Source organism: Siphateles boraxobius, unplaced genomic scaffold (genome assembly GCF_051911475.1).
Source record: "Siphateles boraxobius isolate OS27281-9 unplaced genomic scaffold, OSU_SipBor_1 100, whole genome shotgun sequence".
Classification (NCBI taxonomy): domain Eukaryota; kingdom Metazoa; phylum Chordata; class Actinopteri; order Cypriniformes; family Leuciscidae; genus Siphateles; species Siphateles boraxobius.
The window spans coordinates 1,603,682-1,620,948 of NW_027508701.1; the positions used below are offsets into that span (position 1 = coordinate 1,603,682).

Below are 17,267 nucleotides of genomic sequence, written 5' to 3' on the forward strand. Positions count from 1 at the left end.
AGGTGAAGGCTGGCCAGCCGACTCATAAGCAAGTGAGATAGCCTCAACCACCCACTTGCTCATTCTCTGTTTAGACGCCGGACACCCTTTCCTGGGTGGCCCGAAACATACAAAAAGTTGTTCTGATTTCCTCCACAGGGCAGCTCTGTGGACATAAGCGTCTAATGCCCTAACAGGGCAGAGTGAATTAAGTTTCTCCTGGTCCGATGACATAAATGGAGGAGGACAGAAAGCCTGCAGAACCGTAGGTCTAACAATATTAGTAGGAACCTTAGGAACGTAACCTGGTCTAGGATGCAGAAAAGCTTTAACCATGCCAGGTGCAAATTCCAGGCACGAGGGTGAAACCGACAGAGCCTGCAAATCTCCGATTCTTTTTAGTGAAGAGATAGCAAGCAAAAAGATAGTCTTAAAAGTGAGAAACTTCTCGGGAACTTCTTCGATAGGTTCAAAAGGAGCTAGGGAAAGACCTTCTAATACAATGGCCAGATCCCAAGTCGGCACCCTCGTACGAACTGCTGGCCTCAGCCTCAAAGTGCCACGGAGGAAACGAGTTATAAGCGGGTGTCTCCCAAGAGAAACTCCACTGAAAGGGACGTGGTAAGCAGCTAGTGCCGCCACATACACCTTTAGTGTGGAGGGGGATAACCCTGTGGAGAAGCGCTCCTGCAGGAATTCCAGCACTGCACCCACTGGGCAGTTAACTGGGTCCTGCAGGTGTTCTCCACACCAAGAAGTGAAAAGTTTCCACTTCAAGGCATAAAGCTTCCTCGTGGATGGAGCTCTGGAGTTAAGAATGGTCTCAACAACCTCGGTTGAGAGACCGGAGTCTATGAGCTGGGCCCCCTCAGAGGCCAAGCCCACAGTTTCCACAATTCGCCTCCCGCCTGGGAGAGTAGATCCCTCCTGACCGGGAGCTCCAAAGGAGAACCGTCCAGGAGAGAAATCAGGTCCGCAAACCATACTCGGGCCGGCCAGAACGGGGCTACTAGTAGTAGACTGACCCCGTCCCGGCGGACCCTCTCCAGAACTCCTGGTAACAGAGCAATCGGGGGAAAGGCGTACAGACGTGACCTCGGCCACGGCTGCACCATAGCATCCAACCCCAGGGGGGCTGGAAGAGTGATGGAGAACCACCGATGACAATGAGTGGTCTCCTTGGAAGCGAATAGGTCCACCTCGGCGCGACCGAAACTCAACCAAAGGAGCTCCACCACCTCGGGGTGGAGTCTCCATTCCCCTGGCCTCGGCCCCTGCCTCGACAGGGAGTCTGCTACCACATTCAAATACCCAGGGAGATACATTGCTCTCAGAGATAGTAGCTTCCCTTGGGACCACAGGAGGATCTGACGGGCCAACTTGTAAAGCCGGCGAGACCGCAGGCCCCCCTGATGATTTATATAAGAGACCACCGACGTGTTGTCTGATTGAACTAACACATGATGGCCTCTCAGGTCTGTTAGGAAGTGTTTCAGAGCCTGAAACACAGCCAACATCTCTAGACAATTTATGTGCCACGAAAGATGATGATCCTGCCACAGACCTTGGGCTGGGCGACCACTCATGACCGCCCCCCACCCTGTGAGGGAAGCATCCGTCGTTAGCGTTATGCGACGACAAAGAGCCCCCAGCACAGGACCTTTGGATAGGAACCAAGTTTCTCTCCACATGACCAGAGCACGAAGGCAGCGCCGCGTGACTTTGAACGTGCGGAGCGGATTTCCCCTCGGGGAGAATCCCTTGGTCCTGAGCCACCACTGTAGCGGTCTCATGTACAACAGGCCGCAAGGTATAACGTTGGACGCTGCTGCCATCAGACCCAACAGTCTCTGAAACTGCTTGACAGTGAGTAGCTGGCCTAGCTTCACTTGTTTCACAGCTGAGAGAATCGAAGCGATGCGGGTCGGAGAGAGTCGCGCCCGCATCGATACCGAATCCCAAACGACACCCAGAAAAGTGGTCTTCTGGGAAGGAGATAATACACTTTTCTTTGCGTTCAGCCTCAACCCCAACTTTCTGATATGAGCGAGGACGACATCTCGATGCCGAACCGCCATCTGCTCGGTCTGAGCTAAAATCAACCAATCGTCGATGTAATTGAGAATACGAATGCCCTGAAGCCTCAGAGGCACTAGTGCTGCATCCATGCATTTCGTGAAAGTGCGGGGAGATAAAGCTAGGCCAAACGGAAGAACCCTGTACTGGTACGCCTCGCCCCCGAAGGCGAACCTCAGGAACTTCCTGTGTTGTGGAAGGATGGACACATGGAAGTATGCGTCCTTCAGATCTATCGTGACAAACCAGTCCTCGGACCTGATTTGAGACACGATCTGCTTGATAGTGAGCATCTTGAATTTTAGCTTCCCTACCGAGCGATTCAATATGCGCAGGTCTAAAATTGGACGCAACTCCCCATCCTTCTTTGGAACGATGAAATATCGGCTGTAATAACCTGACTCCAAACTGGGAGGAGGAACCCGTTCTATAGCCTCTTTTTGAAGGAGCGTTTTCACCTCTTGTTCCAATACCAGAGCCTGCTCGGGGCCCACCACTGTGTGCAGAACCCCTCTGAATTTTGGTGGACGACACCTGAACTGGATAGCATAACCCTTTTCTACTGTCTGCAGGACCCAATGAGATATTTTTGGAAGGCTTTTCCACTCTGCCAGAAATTCTACTAAGGGTACCAGCCTCTCGAGACTGGCCTCTGGTGTAACTTGAGCAGCAGACGCAGCGCCCTGTAACGGCGCACCGGCAGGGAACAACTGGTCTGACCGCTCTGAGACCCTCCTCAGAGGGAGCGAGCGTCCCTCGGGAAAGCGCTCGCTGGGATCGTCTGTGCCCCGGCATAAAGGCGGGGTTGGCAGAACGAGCCCCTGAGGGCACCGAGGAGGAATGGGCACCGTAAAAAGAGGTGAACACCTTTCCGCCTCGGTGGGGACCACCCTCAGCATCCTGAACGGCTTGGCGTCAGGACTTCTTCTTAGCCGAAGCCTTCTTAGCCAATATAACTGTCCTCAGATCAGTTCTACTGGGAGAAGGCTTCGGCTGAGAGTGTCGCGGCTGAGCCCACTGTCCAGCAGGGGGAGCACGAGACGCGACACTCTGCCTCTGCTGCGCTCTATGTGATGAGCTCGAAGACGGCCGGGGCTGCTCCCACCCAGCAGCCCCAGGGACATGAACTTTAAGGGGAAGAAACTTTTTAAAAGCTGCAGTTTGTTTCTTTTCTTCTTGGAATTTATCGATAACTGAATTCACAGCATCACCAAACAACTCCATGGGAGAAAGAGGAGCATCTAAAAGAAAAGCTTTTTCTCTCTCTTTAATATTAGTCTGATTTAACCACAAATGTCTTTCTGCGGCCACCAGAGCTGCCATAGAACGACCCATTAATTTGGCCGATTCTCTGGTGGCACGCAGGGATAAATCAGCAGCCTGACGCAGTTCGCGAACTACGTCAGTACTGACCTCCTCACTCTCACTCATGTCCCTTAGCAGATCAGCCTGGTATGCCTGCAAGATTGACATAGTATGCAGACATGACACAGCCTGACCTGTTGCCGAATATGCTTTACCCACCAAAGCCGAAGTGTTTCTTAAAGGCTTGGTGGGTAATGCCGGTGCCTTAAAAGATGATGCTGCTTCGGGGGAGAGATGGCTCGCAAGCGTCTCTTCCACACGAGGCAAAGCACCATAACCATGAGCCTTGGCTCCCATAATATTAGCGTATGTTGAAGTCTGGGGACTAAACACTCTATATGACACCGGTTTTCTCCATGATTTCGACACCTCGGCGTGGAGATCATGGAAAAACGGCAGGCACCGGCGTGGAGGCTGCACACGTGACGGCAAAAATCTCTCATCCAACTTTGATTTAGAAACAGACTCCTGTCTAGTCACTGGCCATTCAATATTAAGTTTTTCAACAGCTCTTGTTAACACCTCCATAAGCTCATCACTCTCAGGAGTGTGGGGTGGCGAATCCTCCACATCTCCCTCAACACTAACAACATCAAGTTCCTCAGAACTGGATAGCTGCAGCATTGGTGCCTCAGCCCGAGCGGAAGAAACCGCAGCGCGTGCTTCCGAACCCGGGACTGAGGCACTGGATCTCACAGGTGAAGGGAGAGATAAGGCAGAGCCCGTCTCAAACCCCGCTGTGAGATCCATCTGCGATCCCCACGATAAGCGCCGCCGCTCTGCCTCGGCAGAAGCGGGACCCGAACCGCGGGGAGCGCGCACCGAACCGCTCTCCTCAAAGAGCGATCGGCGGGAGCGGAGCGTCCTTAACGGCAAACGCTCGCAATGCTCACAGTCTGCTCCCTCGAGAGCAAACTGGGCATGCTGAACTCCCAAACAAACAACACAAAGATCATGTGTATCCCCGCTCGTTAAATAACGCGAGCAGGGAGGAACACACTTTCTAAACTGCTGTTCGTCCGCCATAATCTCTCAATATATATATATATAGGGATAAATTGTTTGTGTGGTGCAGGGTATGTAAGACAGACAATATCACACAGGGACAGATTCACATGTAGCGCGACTGAAAGCACAGAAGCTAATGCGCTTGTGTTTTTGGGGTGCTTTATAGTTTCCTGGTCGATGACGTCACCCGCCTATGACGTTTCATCTCTCCATTGGGCTGATTCCATACGTGCTTCATGACGCACAACGCAGGGGCGTTCCCGCAGCGTTTGACGCAGCTCGAAGTTCCCTTGAAAGGGAACTGTTTTCACATGATTCTTGTGTAAATTTAAATATCATTGCTATATGCACCATTTCTAAATACACATTTTATATAATGTGTCTGAAAAGACAGATTATGTTTTAAATTCTAAGTAGCCACAGTCGGACTAATGGTCCTCAACTATCCATCCATCCATCTTCCTCCGCTTATCCGGGGCCGGGTCGCGGGGGCAGCAGTCTGAGCAGAGAAGCCCAGACTTCCCTCTCCCTGGACACTTCCTCCAGCTCTTTCGGGGGGACACCGAGGCGTTCCCAGGCCAGCCGGGAGACATAGTCTCTCCAACGTGTCCTAGGTCTTCCCCGGGGTCTCCTCCCAGTGGGACGTGCCCGGAACACCTCCCCGGGAAGGCGTCCAGGAGGCATCCGGAACAGATGCCCGAGCCACCTCAGCTGACCCCTCTCGATGTGGAGGAGCAGCAGCTCTACTCTGAGCTCCTCCCGAGTGACCGAGCTTCTCACCCTATCTCTAAGGGATCGGCCAGCCACCCTGCGGAGAAAGTTCATTTCGGCCGCCTGTATCCGGGATCTTGTCCTTTCGGTCATGACCCAAAGCTCATGACCATAGGTGAGAGTAGGAACGTAGATTGACCGGTAAATCGAGAGCTTTGCCTTACGGCTCAGCTCCTTCTTCACCACAACAGACCGGTACATCGACCGCATTACTGCAGAAGCTGCACCGATCCGTCTGTCAATCTCCCGTTCCATCCTTCCCTCACTCGTGAATAAAACCCCAAGATACTTAAACTCCTCCACTTGAGGAAGGATCTCTCCACCAACCTGAAGTGAGCAAGCCAACCTTTTCCGACTGAGGACCATGGCCTCGGATTTGGAGGTGCTGATTTTCATCCCAGCCGCTTCACACTCGGCTGCAAACCGTCCCAGTGCATGCTGAAGGTCCTGGTGTGAAGGGGCCAACACGACAACATCATCCGCAAAAAGCAGAGACAAAATCGTCTGGTCCCCAAACCTGACACCCTCCGGCCCCTGGCTGCGCCTAGAAATTCTGTCCATAAAAACTATGAACAGAACCGGCGACAAAGGGCAGCCCTGCCGGAGTCCAACATGCACCGGGAAGAAGTCTGACTTACTACCGGCAATGCGGACCAAGCTCCTGCTTCGGTCATACAGGGACCGGACAGCCCTTAGCAAAGGACCCCGGACCCCATACTCCCGGAGCACCCTCCACAGGCCGCCGCGAGGGACACAGTCGAATGCCTTCTCCAAATCCACAAAGCACATGTGGACTGGTTGGGCAAACTCCCATGAACCCTCCAGCACCCTGTAGAGAGTATAGAGCTGGTCCAGTGTTCCACGGCCTGGACGAAAACCGCACTGTTCCTCCTGAATCCGAGGTTCCACTATCGGCCGTATTCTCCTCTCCAGTACCCTGGCATAGACTTTCCCAGGGAGGCTGAGAAGTGTGATCCCCCTGTAGTTGGAACACACCCTCCGGTCCCCCTTCTTAAAAAGAGGGACCACCACCCCGGTCTGCTATCCCAGAGGCACTGTCCCCGACTGCCACGCGATGCTGCAGAGGCGTGTCAGCCAAGACAGCCCCACAACATCCAGAGACTTGAGGTACTCAGGGCGGATCTCATCCACCCCCGGTGCCTTGCCACCGAGGAGTTTCTTGACTACCTCGGTGACCTCAGCTAGGGTGATGGACGAGTCCACCTCTGAGCCCTCAGCCTCTGCTTCCTCAATAGAAGACGTGACGGCGGGATTGAGGAGATCCTCGAAGTATTCCTTCCACCGTCCGACGACATCCCCAGTTGAGGTCAACAGCTGCCCACCTCCACTGTAAACAGCGTTGGTAGGGCATTGTTTCCCTCTCCTGAGGCGCCGGACAGTTTGCCAGAATCTCTTCGAGGCCAGCCGAGAGTCCTTCTCCATGGCCTCACCAAACTCCTCCCAGGCCCGAGTTTTTGCATCCACAACCACCCGGGTTGCAGTCCGCTTGGCCTGCCGGTACCTGTCAGCTGCCTCAGGAGTCCCACAAGCCAACCAGGCCCGATAGGACTCCTTCTTCAGCTTGACGGCATCCTTTACTTCCGGTGTCCACCACCGGGTTCGGGGATTGCCGCCTCGACAGGCACCGGAGACCTTACGGCCACAGCTCCGAGCAGCCGCTTCGACAATGGAGGTGGAGAACATGGTCCACTCAGACTCAATATCTCCAGCCTCCCTCGGGATCCGGTCGTGGCTCTGTCGGAGGTGGGAGTTGAAGATCTCTCTGACAGGAGACTCGGTCAAACGTTCCCAGCAAACCCTTACAGTACGCTTGGGTCTGCCGAGTCTGTCCAGCCTCCTCCCCCGCCATCGTATCCAACTCACCACCAGGTGGTGATCAGTTGACAGCTCCGCTCCTCTCTTCACCCGAGTGTCCAAGACATATGGCCGCAGGTCAGATGAAACGACCACAAAGTCGATCATCGACCTGCGACCTAGGGTGTCCTGGTGCCACGTGCACTGGTGGACACCCTTATGCTTGAACATGGTGTTCGTTATGGACAAACTGTAACTAGCACAGAAGTCCAATAACTGAACACCGCTCGGGTTCAGGTCGGGGGGGCCGTTCCTCCCAATCACGCCCCTCCAGGTGCCACTGTCGCTGCCCACGTGAGCGTTGAAGTCCCCCAGTAGAACGACGGAGTCCCCAGTCGGAGCACTTTCCAGCACTCCTCCCAGAGACCCCAAGAAGGCCGGCTACTCTGCACTGGCCTTTGGCCCGTAGGCACACACGACAGTGAGAGACCTATCCCCGACCCGTAGGCGCAGGGAAACGACCCTCTCGTTCACCGGGGTAAACTCCAACACATGGCGGCTGAGCTGGGGGGCTATAAGCAAACCCACACCAGCCCGCCGCCTCTCACCATGGGCAACTCCAGAGTGGTGAAGAGTCCATCCTCTCTCAAGGAGTGTGGTTCCAGAGCCCAAGCCATGCGTAGAGGTGATCCCGACTATCTCTAGTCGGAATCTCTCAACCTCACGCACCATCTCAGGCTCCTTCCCCGCCAGCGAGGTGATGTTCCACGTCCCTAAGGCTAGTTTCCGTGTCCAGGGATCGGGTCGTCGTGGTCCCCGCCTTCGACTGCCACCCGATCCTCTCTGCACCGGCCCCTTACGTCTCTTCCTGCAGGTGGTGAGCCCACGGGAAGGCGGTCCCACGTCACTCCTTCGGGCTGAGCCCGGCCGGACCCCATGGGGAGAGGCCCGGCCACCAGGCGCTCGCATACGAGCCCCAACCCCGGGCCTGGCTCCAGGGTGGGGCCCCGGCTGCGCCATACCGGGCGACGTCACGGTCCTTGAATGTTTGTCCATCATAAGGGGGGTTTGAACCGCTCTTAGTCAGACTCGTCGCCTAGGACCTGTTTGCCTTGGGAGACCCTACCAGGGGCATATAGCCCCAGACAACATAGCTCCTTGGGTCATTCGGGTACTCAAACCCCTCCACCACGTTAAGGTGGCAGTTCAAGGAGGGGTGGTCCTCAACTACATTTCTGCAAAATATTAATCATAATAGTTTAAACTATAAAAAGAAATGGTTTCACGTGTCAAATATCTGGTCCAAACAACCATCAACTACTAGTTGCTCTATATTTTTAAAGTCAATCTGAAATGATAGAAAACAGTGTGTATTAGACACTTTATGAGACTTTTATTTTGAAATTGAACATCAGACAGTCCTGACATTGAGTGATTGACCATAGCCAATAAAAGTATATAATGGTTAAATATTTTCATCTTCTACAGTTGGTATGAATCATTAAGAGTAGCAGATTTGAAAACATTAGTAAACCAAGAGTAAGAACATTCTGACATGCCAAAGCATCTTTATCTGGTTACCAGAACAATCCATGAAATATAATAAATATAAGTTAATTTAGCAAAGATCTGTTCAAACTGTGTATTTACAATGTTTAAAGTGGCTGACAATAATAAATATTCTTATTAGGAATAAAACTGCCTCTTTTTTGAGCTGTGCATAGCTATAGTTGAATAGTTAGGCCTACTACACTAATGTATTTTAATATTGATCATTATGGTGGTACTTGGAGAGCCAGATATTTTCTGAGGTGATACTTGGTGTAAAAAGTTTGAGAAGCACTGCTAATGTATATCAGATGCAGGTAATGCACTCGTTTAGTCGATCTCTCTCTCCTGATACCATAACACTCTACATAATACAACAAGCTTCAATGAAGCGACTCAACGTTCCTTTATTACTAGCTCTAAAGTGACGTTTATGAATTAGTAACGTAGGCTTGAGCTCAACTGTTAAACTTGAGGTTTTAATCCGTGGCAGAAGGAAGTAGTTCTGCACAAAAGAATGTTTTTAAAGACACTCCGTTGATGTTTCTTATTTATTTACACACTTGTGCCGTCAAACTGTTGTATAAACGCAATATCACACTCGTAAGAGCCGCAACGCCTACTCGTTTAATATCGCTCATTTATTCCTCCAGACCAAAGAAGTCTTAATTTTCAATGAGAACTTTCCAGCTAAGCAACAAGATGCAATACAAGTTGTTTTCCACATGCCATGGTTTATTATATGAATCACTATGCACACCGACTAGTACATCATATATAGAATGACAGCATAATATTACAACATATGAAACCGTCTAGCTGATTAAAAAAGCTCATTGAAACATTGAAGATGAAATACTCATGCATTGTATGAATATTGATATACCACTAGCTAAGTCAATTAAGCATACATAGTTTCATCCAACCTCTATCATATATGATTTCTATTACATTGATGCTCTTTTTAGTTTATGCAGTACATGGCTTCAAAAACCCCTCATGAATAGATGTAAATGCACATCATATTTCTTAGTACTGTAGTACAATGTATAAAATACTTTCTGCTTAGTGCCTTATAGCAGATGCTACTTTCATACAATATTGTCCTTCTGAGATGTTCAGAGGTTGATATTTTGACAGAAATGTCATGCAGTCATAAATGAAAGCTACTCATTCTTTTGGTGGGTCATTTTGATCATGGTTTCAGGTGAGCGGTACAGGAAGATGAGCTTGTCAAACAGTTGCTCTTCCATCTCCATCTCTCCAGCCTCTCGCACAACAAAGATGTCATTGCACAGTTTGAGCACGCGGTCCACACACGGCAGCTCCTCGTACATGATGGATCGAGATATCCCTGTGAAGAATTCCCGCACAAACTTACCAACGACCAGCACCACGGACATGTACAGACCCACAATGCTGCAGCGCGAGAGGAGAGAAAACAACAAGATGATGGATAGATTTCATATTTTAAATCAACACTTTATTAAAATATTCATTATTTCTGCAATTGTAATTTCTGTGTAAATTAATTAATGCACTGCAAAAAGTACTGCACACTGTTGCTGCTAAATATACGTGAATTTTAATTCACAAACACTTTAAATACTGTTAAATACTGTTTATTTTATAAAAATATTAAATAACCTTCAGATGTGCATTACATGATACATTTATTAAGCAGATGTTGCTAGATAAAGTGAATCATCTTTCACTTCATTGCATACTGAAGATGTTCTTGGTATTTTCCATCTTTTTGATCAGTTAATTACTCTCTTTTAAAGCTGCATGTATCTAAGTTACATATCAGACATGATACAGATATTGTAAAAATGTCTTAAACTCACCCATGTCCGGCTAGGAAGCCAACACTGGATGGGCTGACTTTATCATTGAACACAACCAGCTCAATACTCTGGCATGTTCTGGCTGGAGGCTCAGGAAAACACTCTTCCACCACCCACCACTGCGACCCCATCCCTGCCGAGCTCCCGTTCCCCCGCTGCAGTTTGACGGACAGAGGACGGAAGAACTGGAGATGACCATCATCTGAATCTCTGGAACGCTCTGTGAATGATTCTATTAAAGTCATGAAAATATCCTGCATATCTGATGTTCTAATGCCCTTCATTTACATTTATTCATTTAGTAGCTTACAGAAAAAACAATGAAAAGGTTCCTCTTAATAAACATGAGAAGAGCTAAAAATACACAATTTCAAAGATTGTCTATAAGAGTACACGCAAGAGTATTCTAGGAAATCAAAAATAGTGCAATTGTAAGCATTTAAGTCTCTTAAATAAATTTCCAAATACAGTTGATAACTCACCCACTTGAAGTCGACGTGCCACTTTAGCATTAGGTCCAGAAGTTCCTCTGATATACTTTGGCAGCAGATTTTCCAGCATCCTGACAGGCATCAGAAAACAGATGGAATGAGCAGTGGTAAAAACAGATGTAGAGAGAGTCCACATTTACATGTTTGAGAAAGACGTACAGTGGACGGCTGTGTGTCCCTCTGAGCATAGACACCAGTTCATCTCTCAGTTCGCTGTCTTCATACTTCACTGTGTGTTCACCAGCCGCCTCAGCATTCATCACCAGCGATGCATTTCTGCTCAAACCAGCAAAAAACACAGTGACATATCACACACACTGTGAAATGTTGACTATGAGATGACACAGAAGACTACACGAGTAAGAACATATCAACTCAACCAGATCCCCTCCGTATCTAAAATATGATCCTTAAACACATGTGTCCATGAAATCTAAAGTCTACTCATGCATTTTAAACTTCATAAGATAATTCAACTGATTATGAATACTAATAAAGAGTAATTATACAGTTACAGAATATTAAATAATGAAATTATATTAAAAGATGAAATTTTAGTCTTCAGTACACATTTACATTCTGACAGGATGTATGGGATTGACTAAACAGATCTTTTGGGCTCAAGAACTTCATTGGAATACATCAAGCCTTTGGCCTGTATTTGTCACGGCGCGAAGAACAGTCGTGGATACAATCGCGAGTGAATACAGGTGTTTATTAAACACAAGGTAGTGGCAAACAATGCAGTGGATGACAGACAGGCGACAGAACACAGGCTCGGTAACACAGGACTCCGTGGGCAGACGGCAAGGCAGGAAACAGAAGAATCCTCTCAGAAAAGGGGCAGATACCACAGATCAGGAACAGTCTCTGGAAGCGGCTGCTGCTTCCCAGAACGAGGCGGAAAACACCGGATCAGGAACAGACTGGAAACGGGTCCAAAATACAGGAGAACAGACACTGGGCAAGGAGAAAGGACGGTGAGTAATCCGTGAACCTCAACAACCATCTGACAGAGACCAGACAACATGACAAACAATATATAGGACATTCTCATTCAAAACAGCTGGCGCTGATCAGCTCATCAGCGGAGATAACGAGCCGTGCTGATGAGCCGCGCCCATTCACACAACACGCACACACCTAGCGAGGGCGAGTCAATGAATCCATGAACCGTGACAGTACCCCCCCTCCTAGGAATGCCGCCTGGCATTCCCAGACACCCTTACCTGTCGATTGTAATCATCGATAAGGGAGTGGTCCAGGATGTCCCTGGCAGGAACCCAACTTCTCTCCTCCGGACCGTAACCCTCCCAGTCCACCAAATACTGGAATCCACGTCCCCTCCGTCTCGAATCCAGTATACGATTAACCGAATACGTTGGTTCCCCATCTACGAGTCGCGGCGGGGGGGGAACCGGGGCAGGCGGATTAATGTGTGAATGAAACACAGGTTTAATTTTAGATACATGGAAAACGGGATGAATCCTTCTGTACGCTGGAGGAAGGTTGAGGCGGACTGCCACCGGACTAATGATCTTGGTGACAGTAAATGGGCCAATAAATTTGGGAGCAAGTTTATTAGAAACGGAGCGGAGCGGAATGTTCCTGGTTGAAAGCCAAACTTTTTGACCAACGACGTATACGGGAGGTTTAGACCGGTGGCGATCGGCCTTAGCCTTGGTGCGTGCAACCACCTGGAGCAGAGTCTCACGGGCTCTGATCCACGTGCGTTGACACCTCTGGATAAAGGCGTGGGCGGAGGGAACCGCGACTTCGGATTCCAGACTGGGAAAAATTGGTGGCTGGTAACCTACACTACACTCAAACGGAGATAGGCCCGTTGACGACACCGGTAACGTATTGTGCGCGTACTCCACCATAGAGAGTTGCTGACTCCAGGAAGAAGGATTCTTGGAGACCAAACATCGTAACGCCCTTTCCAAATCTTGGTTGGCTCTCTCGGTTTGGCCATTGCTCTGGGGATGAAACCCTGAGGACAGACTGACAGTCGCTCCCAGCAATCTACAAAATTCTCGCCAAAATTTGGACACAAACTGGGGTCCCCTGTCGGAGACCACGTCCACCGGGAGGCCATGTAAACGGAAGACGTGGTCTACGACTGTCAACGCCGTCTCCTTGGCTGAAGGTAATTTGGGCAAGGGGATGAAATGAGCCGCCTTAGAGAACCGGTCCACCACGGTTAAAACGACCGTGTTACCTTGGGAGGGTGGGAGGGCGGTAATAAAATCTAGCGCTATGTGGGACCAGGGTCTCGAAGGGACAGGCAGCGGTTGAAGTAACCCATCTGGAGGTCGATTGGAAGTCTTACCAATGGCACAAATCGAACAAGCCAAAACAAAACTGTGGATGTCACGAGCCATAAGTGGCCACCAGAATCGTTGCTTGACTAAATAACTAGTACGATTAACTCCTGGATGACAAGCCACGTTGGAACAATGCCCCCACTGGATAACGTCGGACCGTAATCCCTCCGGCACAAACAAGCGATTCGGTGGGCAACCGGGCGGAGGCGTTACCCCTTCTAAGGCCGACTTGACCTTCGACTCGACCTCCCATGTGAGTGTGGAGACAAATAGGGTCTCGGGTAAAATGCACTCGGGAGTAGACGGGCGTTCGGAACGGTCAAAAATACGAGATAAAGAGTCGGGTTTGATGTTCTTGGAACCCGGGCGATACGAGAGAACAAAATCAAAACGACCGAAAAAAAGTGTCCACCGAGCCTGCCTGGAGTTCAATCTTTTGGCAGTTCTGATATATTCCAAGTTCTTGTGATCGATTCCAACGCTAACTTGACTGCCAACAACTCTCTGTTACCGATGTCGTAGTTACGTTCGGCAGGCGATAAGCGGCGGGAAAAAAACGCGCAGGGATGCATCTTGTCGTCTGTGGGAGAACGCTGGGACAGCACTGCTCCTACCCCCACCTCTGACGCATCGACCTCCACCACGAACTGACGTGATGAATCAGGGGCTATAAGGATGGGGGCTGAAACGAAGCGGCCCTTAAGTTTAGCAAACACAGCCTCAGCTGTGTCTGACCACCTGAACACCGTTCTGGGGGAGGTCAAGGCAGTCAGAGGCGCGGCTAGTTGGCTGAAGTTGCGAATAAAACGCCGGTAGAAGTTGGCGAACCCCAGAAACCTCTGTAGGGCCTTACGGGAATCTGGACTTGGCCACTCCACCACAGCCTTAACCTTCTCAGGATCCATTCGTATTCCCTCAGACGAGATGATGTACCCTAGAAAAGGAACAGACTGTGCATGAAACGCGCATTTCTCCGCCTTGACAAAAAGCCCATTCTCTAGCAACCTCTGAAGCACTCGTCTGACGTGTTGAACGTGCTCCTGGAGAGACGAAGAAAAAATCAATATGTCATCCAGGTAAACATATATGAACTGATCTACCATGTCTCTCAACACATCATTGACGAGTGCCTGGAAGACCGCTGGGGAGTTGGAAAGCCCAAACAGCATAACCAAATATTCAAAATGCCCCCTGGGGGTGTTGAACGCGGTCTTCCACTCATCCCCCTTCCTGATGCGAACCAAATGATATGCATTACGTAAATCCAGTTTTGTGAAAATTGATGCTCCCTGCAACCTCTCGAAAGCTGAAGACATCAACGGCAAAGGATAAGTATTCTTTACCGTGATGTTGTTCAACCCCCGGTAATCAATACAAGGTCGCAGAGAACCATCCCTCTTCCCTACAAAAAAGAATCCCGCCCCCGCTGGAGAAGAGGAGGGGCGAATGAACTTAGTTGCTAGAGAATCAGAAATATATTTCTCCATAGCCTCCCTTTCTGGAACAGAAAGCGAATATAACTTGCCCTTAGGCGGAGACGTACCTGGCAGTAAATCTATAGCACAGTCGTAAGGACGATGCGGAGGAAGAGAAGCAGCCCGGGACTTACTGAACACTTCCTTCAGGTCTAGATACTCCGGTGGCACGTTAGACAGGTTCACTGGCTCCTCCTGCAACACAGAACGAGAAACAGACGGAACAGCAGACAAAAGACATGAGGCATAACATTTCTCACTCCAACTGGACACAGAGTTCTGTCCCCACTCTATCCGGGGTCCGTGTCTCACCAGCCACGGATGACCCAGGACAAGGGGAGCGTGAGGTGACCGAGTGAGATAGAGTGAAATCCTCTCAGTGTGGTTACCCGAAGTGATGAGTGTGACGAGCCCAGTAATGTGAGTGATGCCCGGGAGTTCCTGTCCATTTAGTGCGTGGATGGTGATAGGGTGGTCCAAGGCAGTGATGGGGAGGTGAAGCTTGTGGGCCAACGACGAGTCCATCAGGTTTCCCTCCGCTCCTGAATCCACCAGCGCCTGGCCGTTGAAGGAATGATCTGCCCACTGGAGTCTCACCGGGAGGAGGGTGGCGTTCGAGGGTCTGGTCAAGGAAAGTCCGCCCGACAGTAGCCTCCGTCCTACCGCCGGGCTTGGCCTTTTAAAGGACAGGTGGAAACGAAGTGGCCGGCCTCCCCGCAGTAAAGACACAGACCCCTCGAGCGGCGGTGTTCTCTCTCCTCCCGGGAGAGTCGAGCTCGACCTACCTGCATGGGCTCCGGATCGTTCGAGGAACTGACTGTGTTCGTTACTCTGAAACCGGAAAACTCCGTGACCTCCACCCTCGGAGTCTGGAACTGTCGATTCCCTCTCTGTTGTAGGCGTGCATCGACTCGGATTGCCAGTTCAATCAGTCCATCAAGAGTCTTGGGTAATTCCAGTGTGTAAATTTCCTTCTGAACACGGTCAGCCAGCCCATGCAGGAAAAGGTCCCACTGCGCCTCCTCGTTCCATTTGCACTCGGCGGCCAATGTCCGAAACTGGATGGAATAGTCGGAAACAGAGCTGTTATTCTGACGGAGATCGACAAGATGGCGGGCCGCCTCCCGTCCGGCAACCGCGCGGTCGAACACGCGCCTCATCTCTTGCTCGAGTGCTTGGAACGAGGAGCAGCAAGCGTGTCTATTCTGCCACACCGCTGTTCCCCACTGAGCCGCGCGTCCAGACAGCAGCGTCATAACGAGTGCCACCTTACTCTCCTCAGAGGAAAACGTCACAGGCTGGAGAGAGAAAAAAATAGAGCATTTTGTTAAAAACGCTCTGCACAGGTCTGATTCCCCAGAATACCTCTCCGGAGTGGGAATGCGCGGCTCTGGTCGGTTGAAATTCGGAGACTCCGGGGGAACAGGCGGGGGCGGGGCTGGCGCAGCGGAACCTCTCAGACGTTGTATCTGAGAGGTGAGCTCCGACACCTGTGTTACCAGAGCCTGTATCGCCCGACCCGAGGATCCGATCTGTTCATCTTGTCGATCCATGCGGGCGTGGTTCTCGGCGACCATCTTCCCGACCTCGGCTGCACTCGCTGAATCCATGTAGGTGGTCAGATGGTTCTGTCACGGCGCGAAGAACAGTCGTGGATACAATCGCGAGTGAATACAGGTGTTTATTAAACACAAGGTAGTGGCAAACAATGCAGTGGATGACAGACAGGCGACAGAACACAGGCTCGGTAACACAGGACTCCGTGGGCAGACGGCAAGGCAGGAAACAGAAGAATCCTCTCAGAAAAGGGGCAGATACCACAGATCAGGAACAGTCTCTGGAAGCGGCTGCTGCTTCCCAGAACGAGGCGGAAAACACCGGATCAGGAACAGACTGGAAACGGGTCCAAAATACAGGAGAACAGACACTGGGCAAGGAGAAAGGACGGTGAGTAATCCGTGAACCTCAACAACCATCTGACAGAGACCAGACAACATGACAAACAATATATAGGACATTCTCATTCAAAACAGCTGGCGCTGATCAGCTCATCAGCGGAGATAACGAGCCGTGCTGATGAGCCGCGCCCATTCACACAACACGCACACACCTAGCGAGGGCGAGTCAATGAATCCATGAACCGTGACAGTATTATGTGTGCTTGTGAGAGTATACCGCAGTAAAGTCCAGCGCAGAGTGATGTAGAAGTGTGTTGAGTTGCTGAGTTCATTGATCATGGCGTCTCGGCTGGCAGGACTGACGCTCCACAGCAGACTGGCGTCACTTTTGATCTTTGCCATCACTATGTCCTCTGCCATATAGTTCACGATGAACTGCATCGCCGACTAATTGAGGCACAAAGAGGACAGTTTGATCAGACTGACGACAGAAGGAGGACAGTCTAGCTGTTTAAACTCAAGGTTCAAAGTGTGATTGTAGATAACTATGTGGAACAAATGTAAAGTGTACCGGGTAAGTGGCGTACTGATTGGTCATCCTCTGTAAGGCTGATTGAGAGTATGGTATCAAATTGTTCTCCTGAGCACTCATGCTGAACAATGGCTG

General features: G+C 50.4%; 1 protein-coding gene across 1 annotated transcript in view; it reads right to left on the minus strand.

Moving 5' to 3' along the window:
* Nucleotides 1-9,276: 9,276 nt before the first annotated feature.
* The window catches only part of LOC143747042 (piezo-type mechanosensitive ion channel component 2), a 148,781-nt gene continuing 140,790 nt past the window's right edge, over nt 9,277-17,267 (minus strand). The window contains 6 exon segments of the mRNA XM_077239493.1: nt 9,277-9,981; nt 10,410-10,629; nt 10,892-10,971; nt 11,060-11,176; nt 16,878-17,047; nt 17,172-17,264. Coding sequence (XP_077095608.1) covers nt 9,729-9,981; nt 10,410-10,629; nt 10,892-10,971; nt 11,060-11,176; nt 16,878-17,047; nt 17,172-17,264 — 933 coding nt within the window. The 3' untranslated portion in view covers nt 9,277-9,728.